At 41.8% G+C, this 12,331-nt stretch overlaps 1 protein-coding gene across 1 annotated transcript; it reads left to right on the top strand.

Annotated features, from left to right (window-relative positions):
• The first annotated feature begins 594 nt into the window (after window positions 1-594).
• TMEM9B (TMEM9 domain family member B) lies at window positions 595-12,199 on the top strand. Its single transcript, XM_069803801.1, has 5 exons — window positions 595-777; window positions 2,513-2,604; window positions 5,959-6,067; window positions 7,048-7,182; window positions 11,032-12,199. Exons 1-5 carry the CDS (start codon window positions 694-696, stop codon window positions 11,185-11,187), a joined length of 576 nt encoding a protein of 191 aa, XP_069659902.1. The 5' UTR covers window positions 595-693; the 3' UTR covers window positions 11,188-12,199.
• The last annotated feature ends 132 nt before the right edge of the window (window positions 12,200-12,331 follow it).

Raw genomic sequence — 12,331 nt, 5'->3', positions numbered from 1 at the left:
GCTGCCTCTCGCCGGGCGGGATCGGCGGGCGTCGTTACCCTCCCCGCCGCACACGGGGGTCGGTGCCGGGGCCCGGCGGCGGTGTCCCAGCGACCCACCCGCCCGTCCCTCTGGCTGTCTGTGGGATGTACCACGAGTTACAGAAGCTGCCGCCGTAGGTTCAGTCATGGAAGAACCGGACCGCCTGCCGCCGCTTTTAAGCCATTTCAGTACTTGGGCGCTTTTCTGCGGAAAACTCGCCCCCAGTGAGCGAGCGCTCGCTGGAGGAAAAGGCTCCGCTATTCGCAGACCGCCTCCTCCGCTTTCCCCCGAGCGCTCCTCGCCACCTTACGGCTCCGGGGGCCGAGCCGTTCGGGCCGTGGGGGCAGGCGGGTAACGCGCACGGCGGGCCCGCCCGCGCCCCGCGCCGCCCCGCGGGGGGTCGGGCCGCAGTGCCGGTGCGGCGGCATCGCAGGCCTGCCGCGGCCCTGCCCGCCGGGCCTGGCGGGGCAGCGGGTCCCGCGGGGCGCCGATCCCGCGGGGGCCCCGGCCCCGGCCTCTTGGCCCGGAACCGCTCGGCGGCGCCGCGGTTCCCGCGGGGGACGCCGTCGCGGCCGGACGAGCGCCTCACGTGAGGCCGGCGGAAGGCGGAAGTGATGGCGGCGGGCGCTGGGGGGCCGGCGGCGCGGCGGCGATAAGCGGTCAGGGCCCGACATGGCGGCCCGCTGCGGGGGCTGGGCGCGCCTCACCTCGCTGCTGGCGCTGGCCGCTTTGGCGGGGCTGGGTGCCGAGGCCAAGGTGAGCGGGGCCCTTCCCGGCAGCGGGGCCCTTCCCGGCAGCGGGGCCCCGGCCTGCTTTAGGGGGAGGCCGCGGCCGGTGGTTTCGGCCGGGTACTGCCCCGCGGTCTCCGGGAGCGGGCGGCGGCTCCCGTGGGGCAGCCGGGAGGAGCGGGGAGGGGGGGGGCGGTCACTTGGGCCCGGCGTGGCCGGAGTCTGCGGCGGCCTCCCGTTCGGAGCAGTCTGCGGGGTTTTGACGTGGTGCCCGGGGACGCTGTCAGGCGAGAGCGGACGCGACAGTCCCATGTTCGCTGCGAAGGCCTTGCTGGAGGGAAGCCGCCGTTGGGGGGGGTGCGCTGGGGTCGGGGTCTGCGGCGCGGTGCTCCGCTTTCTGAGCAAGCTCTTCTCGGTGGTCCCGCGGGGCTCTGCCGGCTCCCGCTGCCGGCCTGACCGGGGCCGAGTGCCCGCAGGCACTCTGCTGTCGCTCCGTCCCGGTTAATGTTTGCGACTGTAACCTTAGCGTCTCTGTGACCGGCTGAGAACATCGTGTCTCCTGGTAGTAAAAGTCTTTCCTGTTGTCATAGTATCTGAATCGTCTCCTTTTTAATGATAATCAGCTATTTGACTTTTCTAGGGCGAGACCAGAAGTTACTTGGTATATTGTGCAGTCAAGATTTTCCAGCTGACCTATACCCACTTAGTGTTACTCTGACCTGATTGCTCAGCGTAGAAGTTTATTACCAATACTTCTTAAGATGTTCTTTTGTAATTTTACAATTTAGAAATTGTCTCTAACTTTAGATAAGCCATGTTTATTCTCTGTCTCTTATTATTTGCTCAAATAAGTTACTCTGCTTTGGGTTTGAGAATGCTTCCGCCTGTAACCCCTTGCTGGCCATCTCTGTTCTCTCCATAGGGTTTTCAGTTCTTGTGCAATTTGGGAAAGGAAGGAATTATCCTATTTTAATATACTACACAAAGTGATCTTTTTCTGAAAATCCATTTTCCCCAGTAGTGGTCTAAGTGTTAATTTTTTGGTGCTACTTCTTTCTCACTGTCCATAACAGTTCATTTTCCTCACTTCTATCTGCAGTGCCTCTTGTTGGTTATGCAAATTTTAACTTGTTTCTCTAAAACTGGCTTTTACAAGTTTCCGTCACTTTTCACATTTACTTTGCCTTTGTTTGGAATTCCGGTTTTGTACTTTTTTTTGTACCTTTTTTCTCTACCTTACAATATCCTGCTGCTGTTTAAGAGAAGAGGACCATAGGTTGTACTAGTCCCTGTAATAGTTTTCCTTACAGGATCATTTCTGTTGTGGTCAGGGATGACAGAATTACCCACAGAGGTTTCTTTGCCAGCTTCCATTTGGGGTTAATAATTTTTCATTGTTTTAAGCTCATCACTATGTTTGTGTTATACAGTTGTCTTCAAATTGAATAGTTGAGTATACCAACATCAATAACTTCTGAATGTGTGTTATTTCTTAAAAAGAAAAGTGAGCTTAAACTCCAGATTTTTTTTGTGAAGAATGTGCTCGCTATCTAAAATAATAGTCTTACTTGACAAATTGCTCTGCTTGCTTATTAATTTTGAAAGGTTGTTCTTAAACTTGAAGGAAGTGCTGAGTAAGACTATTCAAAGATACTTGGAAGTAGTTTGTGTTAAATATTTCATGTATTACGTGAAGAGTGCTTTCTGTATGCGGCTATGGTTACTGATGATAATTTGTCCTAAGCATGTTCTTTACTTTACAGAATTCTGAGGATGTCCGATGTAAATGCATCTGCCCTCCTTACAAAGACCATTCGGGCCATATTTACAACAAAAATGTTTCACAGAAAGACTGGTGAGTGTGTGTGTGTGGTGTAAAAAATTATAATGAGTCTTACTAGTTAAAGACTCATTCAACAGTGATTATATGTGAGTCTCCTGTGGTGATGCCAGGAGAAATTACATCTCTTGCATAACTTACTGGAACTTTTCTTTTAAAAGTGCTCCAGAAGTCAGCTCTAGCAAGGGACAAGGCTTGAAATTCATAGTTTTTGCTCTGTCTTCTGTTTTGGTTTGCTTGCTTGCATGTTTATTTATTTATTTATTTAGACTTAGAAGTAGTAGAAGGGAAGAGGGTGTTGTAATTTGAATTCAGTGATTTGAAATGACGTAAAGGCAAGGGAGCACAGCCATGGAACTAGGACTCGGGACTATTGTCTCCTCTTTCTCTACTCTTGAAACCTGTAATATCATTTAGAGACTATTGTTTCTGCAGATATCTGTTCCTCAGAACTGCAGCCAGAGAGGGAGAAAAAATGGATTTTTATTTTTTTTTCAGTGGGTACTGCTTACCCTGTGCCTTACTAGCAGACAAGACCCTGTTTCCCTTTAAATCAATATTGGTACTGATTGAAGGAAAAATTATCTTTAAAAGCTTGACTAATTTTATGGTGACAGATACTGATGCATACAGAATTTCAAAAATCTATTTTCCTATCTTAAATCTCATTTTGTTGAGAACGTTTCTTAAGTGACCATCTGGGAACATTTTATGACTCTTATCTTCTGTTTGAGATGTCTTCTTGCAACTTCTAAAAGACTTGATTGCTGGTTTATGTACAATAAAATAGACAAGTTTAGTGCCATACTTTGGCTTCTGCATCAGTGCAAGTGGCTTGTTATTGAATAGAACTGAGTGATGTACACCATCCTTTAGGTATTTAGATCAGTTACTCATGCGACAAGAGCCAGATCAATTTTTAGTGTCTTTATGAATTATGTACAGTATAATGACCACTTACTGCAGGCTTGTCCAGACATAAAATGAAAATTTATTTTTTAATGTTGAACCTGTACGGTGTGTCATGATACTCTTATTTAGATGTTTCAGTTCTTTGTCCTGGGTTTGGCTGGGATAGAGTTAATTTTCACAAGAAGCTGGGAGGGTGCACAGCCAGGACAGTTGACCTGAACTAGCCAAGGAGATAATCGATACCATATGACCTCATGCTCAGTATATAACTGGGGGAGTTGGCCAGGGGGGAGGAGGGATCACAGCTTGGGAATGGGCTGAGCATTGAGTTCCAGATGGTGAGCAATTACGTTGTGCATCACTCGCTTTATACATTCTTTTATTAGTACTATTGTTATTTTGACTTCTCTCCTTGTGTTGTCCTGTTAAACTGTCCTTATCTCAGCCCACGAGGTTTCACCTTTTTCTTCCGATTCTCCTTGCCATCCCACCTGCGGGGGAGGAGTGAGCAAGTGGCTTTGTGGTGCTTAGTTGCCAGCTGGGCTTAAACCGTGGCTTCTTTCACTTGTAGTGGTCTGTTCTCTGGCTTCAGACTGGCAAACAGTGTGCTATGCTAACGTCAATATGGGCTGGGGTGCTTTGACACCAATTAAAGCATTCACCCTTCTGGACTGAGGTCAGGAACTATTGCAGGCAGTCCCATCCTGATGGACAATGCACTAGGCAAGCATAGTGATGCCTGAGCCAAAGCACCTACAGGGTTAAATAACCCACTTGGAAAGCGTTGGTATTTTGTACTTTGAAAGTATTGGTGTACAGAGGCTGACGGCAGTGGTAGTCATGGATGTGGAAGGAGGGAGGGAGGACACCCTGTCTACAAGCTGAATGAACTGGAAATCTGTGCAGAAGCTGCCCTTCTGACTAGCCTAGCTTGCTTTGGAAGAACTGCTTCCTTGGTCCTGTTGCTGTGGGCGCAAGGGAGAAGGTGGTAATGTAGAGGCAGTTGAGTGGGAAAATTGTTTAGAAAAGGATCAGCCTTTTCTACATTTTTCTCTAAAGTTCCCATGGAATTGCAGTCCAAGGAAACACATCATCAGAATTCTAAGGTTCTGATACATTTTACACTTCTTAGCAACTTGAAACACTGAACTGGAGAGAAAAAGAGAGTGCTGATGTTAATATTTGATATATTCATAGTAACAGACTTACTACTGTACTTAAGCTACATACAAGCTTTCTACTATACTTGTCCAGCATATTGATGCAAGCTTTCAATCATATGAACAGAAATTGTGTAGATTATAACTTGCATGTATTTTTTATTTTATAGCTTGAATGCTGCACTCCTCTACAGAGGAGAATGTAATTCTACTTTCAAATAAATGAAACAAATAAGCCTTCCACTCCCCTCCAGAGGATGTGACTTGACACTCAATAGTTTTAGTTACAAAGACGAAATACAAAGAAAACAGAAGAGATGAGTTGGTGTCTGGCCATGTGTTTGCAGTGTTGTAGTCTAGCCCAGTAGAGTGTTGAATCCTAGGCTGCTGCTGTCACTTCAGGCATTTTGTTCCATTACCTGCTTCTGACTGTGCTAACATTGAGTTAACCTGGATAAAGGTGAAACATGATTTTTGTTGTGTCAGTGCTCTGTAGGGACCCTGGGGTATGAATTCTGAACATCCTACCTGAGTCAGCAAAAAGACCAAAATTACGTAAGTTATTGGTGGAAGCAGTTGTCTCATGGTAGCTGGATTTTAATGCTGTGGTATAGAGTGCCTCTAAGATTGTCAGCCACGCTTTTTGGCATGGGACCGACTTACATTTTTGTAATCCTTTTAAGTCAAATTATGTTTTTGCATCTGAGTCCAGTGCTGCAAACTGAATGCTATTTGTTCACTATCTTGTTGCCTAGAGAAACAACCCATCTGACTTCTTTTTTTTCTTTAATGCCTGTAACTTGTGATGGCAAGAAAAAAGAACTTCTGTTCATGAACACCGAAGAGAGGTTGATCTCCCGTCAGATAGTGGAAGGATAGAAAAAGGCTCTTTTGAGTACGACGAAAAAAGAAGTGTATAGCTAGAATTTACTTTCATCCACAATGTCAGTGTCAGATGATGCATTTGTGTTGGGATTCAAGTCCTTGGACTTGTTATGCTAACAGCTTTAATACTTCCACTGAAAAATGAAAACTTTCTATTGAGTTAGAAAGGTCTTAAAACTTGTTTAGCAGCTTGTAAATAGCTGAATTTCTTGTTTAAGTAAAATAATTGTGGAGTATTGATTTATGTTGTTATTATTTATTTTTTTAAAAATCTTGGATACCAATAATTTAGAACAGCTGAACTTAAGCAAAGGTGTCTTCTCAGCTCATGCAGCTGGGGTCTGCATGCATAGTGGAACATGTAAGCTAAAACCAGCTCAGAACTGACTGAGTAGTTTCTGTTTTTCTTCAGCGATTGTCTTCATGTGGTTGAGCCTATGCCTGTCCCTGGACCTGATGTAGAAGCATACTGTTTACGTTGTGAATGCAAATATGAAGAGAGAAGCTCTGTCACAATTAAGGTATACAATGTAATTCTGTTGGCATATATTAAATACTTCAACTGGTTAGTAAGTATGTCTGTTTTCTTTTAGGGCAATACTCTTTTTAAAGGGAAAATTTTTCTAAAGCAGCCTAAGATTTAACTTTTTTTCATGATAGGTGTTCACAGTTTATCTTGAGTAGTAACAATAAGATCAAACAATAGCTGAAGAAGAGGGCTTGAGATCCTTTATTGAAGATCTCCACTTCTGACATTAAGCTGTACACCTTGTTGAAATTGTGAGCGTTCTAGGGCATTTTGTCAAGCTTTGGACTTTACATTTTTGTTATTATTTTAGAGGGCCTCTCATTATTCAGCTGTCTTACTTGCTTACTAAAAATTTTCTTTGTATGTTGGCAAGCTAAAAAGAGCAAAATTGTCCATGTTTGCTCTAAAAGATGATTTCTGTATTCTTCACATTCTTATCCTATTGGAGCCATTGAGCCCTAGGCTGGGATGAATAGATTGTACAATGCATCTTTTCTTCTTTTATAACACAGACTCCTTTTTTTGGTCTTCTAGAAATTTGGTATTTCTTTTTGCTGTCCCATTTTTCTTAATGTCTGTTTGAATACAAATCTATGCTAGAGAATGGAGACCATGCAGGAACCCCCAAATTTTGTCATTCCACTTTAATGGCCAAACTGAACAGTTGTCTTGGTTGAGTGAGATTTGTAACACCAAGTTGTTTTAAGAGGGATAGCATAAGACTTTTAGCAAAGCCTCACTAAGAGAAACTGTTTCAAGCTAACATCTATCTGGCCCAAACCCTTTTAATACCAGGTTGTGGTTTGGTGTTTTTTCTCTGTTCGTGGGTTTTAAGTCATCTGGTGACACTAGCAAAGATTGACAGGCTCATCACAAGCTTTGCATGTACTCTTCTTCTGGTCCTTGCTGCCTGCCAAGAGATGTGGGTAGTAATGTCACAATTCTGGCATAAACTGTGCTTGCATTGTGTAGGTTACAATCATCATATACCTGTCTATTTTGGGCCTACTTCTTCTGTACATGGTGTACCTTACACTGGTGGAACCTATACTGAAGAGGCGTCTCTTTGGACATTCACAGCTCATACAAAGTGATGAAGACATTGGGGTGAGTTCACCAGAGTGCTTGTGTACTTCAGTTAACCTAAGGATTGGGATGGTTGGTTGTTCAATAACTATTTGGGATGAGCAGCTTTTTTTGCCAGGGAGTGTGAATGCTTTTCTTGAAGGGGGAGGAAAGTAAAGCTGTGAATGACTTCTGCGAAGCCACTCTTTCATTTTTTGCTGGGCTACAAAGTAGTAGGATGAGGACTGCTTCAGTTATTCCGGCTCTAGACATAGTTTGTTTTCTCAGAGAAGAAACAAAGTAGGAATGGAGGTACACATATATAGGAGGTACAGCTTCTTAAGTGTTAATGGTCCATACAGTCTTACTAGTGACTACATTTATGCAGATTGTTTACTGCTTAGATTTCTGTCTGCAAAAAGGAAGTAGAGGGGTTGCATCTTCTATTGCTCCAATTTGAATTTGTTGATGCTAAAAGTTCAAGAAGAAATTATTATAATTAAGTAAAATAGTGATTGATGCTGAAATAATTTCTGAGTATTACAGCTAGAAACCAGAATGTGATAGTATATTCCAACGGATCAGAACAGCCTTTTCTGGGAGGAAAAGGGGAGTAGTCCGTTAGTGACTTGGTTTCCTGTCATTACTGGCCTTCCCAATCTCCAACAGTGTTTTTGACTTCTAATAAAAAGTGTCTTCAGTACCATTACAGGAAGGGAATGTAAGACCTTACAGAACCTTGTATTGGAAAGAGTGAGACACTTTAGTACCTGATGAGCGTGGATAAGGAGTACTGGTTGGTGGGAGTAAGTAATCTGTTTATTGAAGGAGGACTTAGAATAGTATAAAAATACGGACTATGGCTCTGCATCTGATGAATCTGTGTGCATCTGAACTGATGAATCTGCATGCCTCGGAGAAGTATCGCTATAAAGTAATGTGAGGAAAGTTTGCTGAAGTAGCAGCTGGATTGGTGGTAAAGTGTCAGTGTTGAACCACACAAACTGATAAAACAATTCTGAAATCTCAGCATCAATGTGCTTTCTATATTGAGCCCTCAAGCAGTGTTGCTTTTACCGATAAAGTATGCTTCAGGTGTGGCATAACCTTAGAAAGAATTTCTGAAGCCAAACCCAGAGTATGAAACAGGAGGATTGCCATCTGCTTAACCTAAGCATTTCAGCAGACATGAGCACTTTATTACTGTTGAAGTAAATGAGAGCTAGTCAAAAAGATTTACAACATGAATGTCTTACAATAGAATCATTAAGAATATATTCACCATTCCTTCAAATAAATAGGAGGTTAACAGGAAGAAATAAAGAAGTTTGTTCTTGGTGAAACAAAATTATGATGGCAACACTTTTAAAATCTGTTTAGAAGCCCTGTAGTTCTGACTACCTGTTGCTTCAGTGGCTTCATAGATCTGAAGGTATCAGAAGGGGTAAATGCTATGCTCTGTTATGCTCTATATCTGCAGATTTTAATGTGACTTGCACTCAGTTTCTCCAGGGTTTTTTTGGTGTGACAACTGTCATTGCTAGTAAACGGAGGAAAAGCATATTCTTTAGTTCTACTGTTTTTTTCGTCAATAGTGACCACATCAGCCACCTTGACTTAAAAAGGTGTTTCTGTTCTGCAGGGGGGTATATTAAGTTTTCAAAATCAAGCATTTTCTTAGATAATACTTTTTATGAGTTGTGCATTCTTTATTTACCTTGACTTCACAACAAAAATATTTGATCGTTACCCAAGTTTGAGTTAACATTGTCTGGAATGAAGGCTCTTCAGACAGAGGTATACTATTGCTATTGTGTCCCGCTGTTTCTGCACTTCCTTGTGTATTACACTAAGTCATATTCCAAATGTCTTTGTATTGACATCTTAAGACTTTGCCAGACAGTTCCAGGAGGCTATTGGTGAGTGGTTGTTTTGTCTTGTTTTTGAAAGGAGGGATTTGAATGACCCTTGTTCTGGCTACATTCTTATAGCAAATGGGGCAGTTTCCTACTTGAATTAAATGAACTTGTGCTGTATGCTATACCTCAGACAAATGATATTTATTTTATACCTTATATAAATTATATAAACTCAAATCTGGGTTAGAATCTTCTGATTGTAGGTGGAAGAAGTGAAATAAGTCCCATGGCAGAGCTCAAGTTAACTGCGGAATGAATTTACCTTAAATTCTGGATCCATCTTAACCAATTTCATGTTTTGCTGTAACTGTTACTGTGACCCTTACTTGTGCTGGTGGAGTCACTAGTGCTTATAGCTGCAGTACTGCTTGGAACAAAATGCATTTTAGGTCATTGCTTAGTTCATGTTGCTCCTTTCCCATTTATGTTCCTTCTGTGACAGTGAACATGAAATTATTTAAGGTCTCTCATGGCTTATCTCCATCCTTGCCTTCCCTCTTGCAAGTTCTTGAGGTATTGATCCTTGTCGCAGTTTGGAAATACCATATGCATTGATTTTGTTGCTGAATTTCAAGCCAGTAAGTTTGTTCTTTCTCGTTGCCCATTGATGGCAGTGACAAGTCATGAACGTAAGCTGCTTCTGTAGACCTCTTTCCTCTTAAATTCTTTTTTCCCCATGTTGTCTGCATAGAAATTGGCAGTAGCTGACCTTTGAGCTGAGATTGTTGTTTATCAGGAAAGCCAGTACCATCTAGCTTGTCCTGTGCTGTCCCTTCCAGCATATATTTTATGGTAGAAATGTGTTGCTGGTGTGATTTTGTTTCCTTCTGAATTAAGTGATTTGTCACCTGTTAACTTTCCATTCTAGGTATATCCAACTGCATAATTCTTTATAGTGAGATTATAGCTATTTGGGTCGGACATTGTCTCTTGTTCGCTATTAGCATATTTCTTAGCCCAATGAGGCTCACGTGTGGCTTTGGGACTTGTAGGCATCCCTACACTGGGTATCATTAATGATAATCTCTGTACTACTAAGAATTATTGTTGAGCTACTCTACACAGTCATGTCACAAATAAGGTATCCATTAATATAAATGTCTTCAAAAGTGTTCTGGGGGCAACAGAAAGGGAACATGAAGTGTAGACATGCAAAAATATGGTTATTTAATACAGGACATAATTATGTTTTTTTTCATTATGCATTGTATATATGATGCTTTCTGCCATAGCTCTAGCAACATGACTTTGTCCAAAACAGTTCGATAGCCAAATAGAAAGTTCAGTTCCAACTCCTACTGTTTATAATTTGGTTATATTTACTAGACAAAAATAAAGCTTTGCAGGTACTATTAGAAAACAGAGTAAATATTAAACAAGCACTCAGTTATTGTTGAGCTCTGTCACTTAGACAGCTGTATTGACACTTTGCTTTTAGACAGCTCAGTACAATAGGTTTAGTTTGGTAAACATCAGAGTATGTTGGTTTTATATAGAAGCTGGGTGTGAACATCCTGAACTGCCTGATGGTAAATGGCTATGAGCTGGCAGAGAACTGGCTCTTTAATTCAGTTTTAAAGTGAAGTGCATTCATGACAATAACAGGAGGCTCCCAGTGCCTGGTTCTGTTCTAGGCTTCTGTCCCATCAGCTGCTAATGGATGCAAGACTGTGGTTCTGATCTTACAGCTCACCATGATGTCTGGGCAGCAGATAATTGTTTGACAGTACAATGAAGTTTGGTCTATTTGGGAAACCTGTGGAAGTTACTTTGAATGAGAAACTGAAGTACAGTTCTAACTATTCAAAAACTTACTTGGTCATAATTCTGACCAGCTCATTGAAACAGCTTGTTTACCTTAAAAACCAACCATCCCCCAAAACCCCCGCATCCTTTGGAATGTAACAACAAAAAAGACTACTGTAATTGCTTGGTGGAGTTGAGATCTAACTAATGATTTTTGGCGTTCCAGGATCACCAGCCTTTTGCAAATGCACATGATGTGCTGGCTCGTTCTCGGAGCCGCGCCAATGTATTGAACAAAGTGGAGTATGCGCAGCAGCGTTGGAAGTTACAGGTCCAAGAGCAACGCAAATCTGTCTTTGACCGTCATGTTGTGCTGAGTTAATTGTGTCTCAGTAAAACAACTCCAGGGAAGTAAAGTGGACTAATTGAAAGAGCTGACTTGCGTCTTCCTGATCCTGCCAATTCAGAAGGGTTTTCTTGAATGGTTTGTTATTGATTTAAAAAAAATAAAGAAAAAATTATATGAACTTTGAAGGAATGTACTGGAGTGGAAGCAACTTAAAAAGGTTAGTTAACCAAAAGCTAAAATCTTTACATTTTCAAATGGCTTTTACTAACAAAACTGAAAAGAAAACAAACTCTAAGATATCTTGGGTTGCCACTGTGGTACCTTATTTACAGTTGTGACTTTATGGTGGTTTTTAACTATATATTTCTCTCTACTATTTATGTGGTTAAAAAGTACCTGGGAACACAGTAATTACAACTCACTAATCACTTTATGTAAAGACCTTTTGTAAATATACTTGGATTTTCTGCTGACTAATGCTAGGTACTGGAAATGTAAATCATGCAGTGTAGTTTCACGTCGGGGAATGAAATCCTGGTTGACTGTATTCATCATTTGGTTTCTTGCACTCGTACTTCCAAGATGCTTGTATGTCAAGTGATCTTTGCAGATTTAAGGCAAAGCTTAAATGGACACTGACTCTTTCAGCTGCATACTTAAAGTACTGTGATGTAGATAACTCAAATGCAGTGCATATCAAGATGGTGTTGGCATTTTGTTCTATTTTGCTTTAATAGCTTAATATATTGTATGTGTATGATATCTCTTTAAAAAAGAATCTTTTTCCCTTTCTCTTCATGGGTAAAGTCTCAGGAGTTAGTATATGATGAAATATTTATTATAAAAATCTTTCTGCATTTGTCTGGATTGATGGTGTAAGGCACATACTTTCTCTAGCACCTGTCATCTTGGGAGTTAGGTGTATTTTTTTATCTGTGATTCTGTACTCATCTCTCTTAAGAGGTATACGGTTGCTAGATGACTAACTTTCGTATATTGCCTTTGGAATGTAACAATTAAAGATAAAACTGATTTTTGAAACATGGATTTGCATTATCTGTATATCATCATTTTTCTCCCTCATTACCCTGCATTGTGAAATCCATCTATAAAAGCACTTCTCTGAAAATGCTTCAGAGTAGAAATATGCACTTGTTAGTGCTTAGGGAAAGGAAAG

The sequence above is a fragment of the Haliaeetus albicilla genome, chromosome 16, assembly GCF_947461875.1.
Source record: "Haliaeetus albicilla chromosome 16, bHalAlb1.1, whole genome shotgun sequence".
NCBI lineage: Eukaryota > Metazoa > Chordata > Aves > Accipitriformes > Accipitridae > Haliaeetus > Haliaeetus albicilla.
This window is presented reverse-complemented; position numbering and strand designations above follow the sequence as displayed.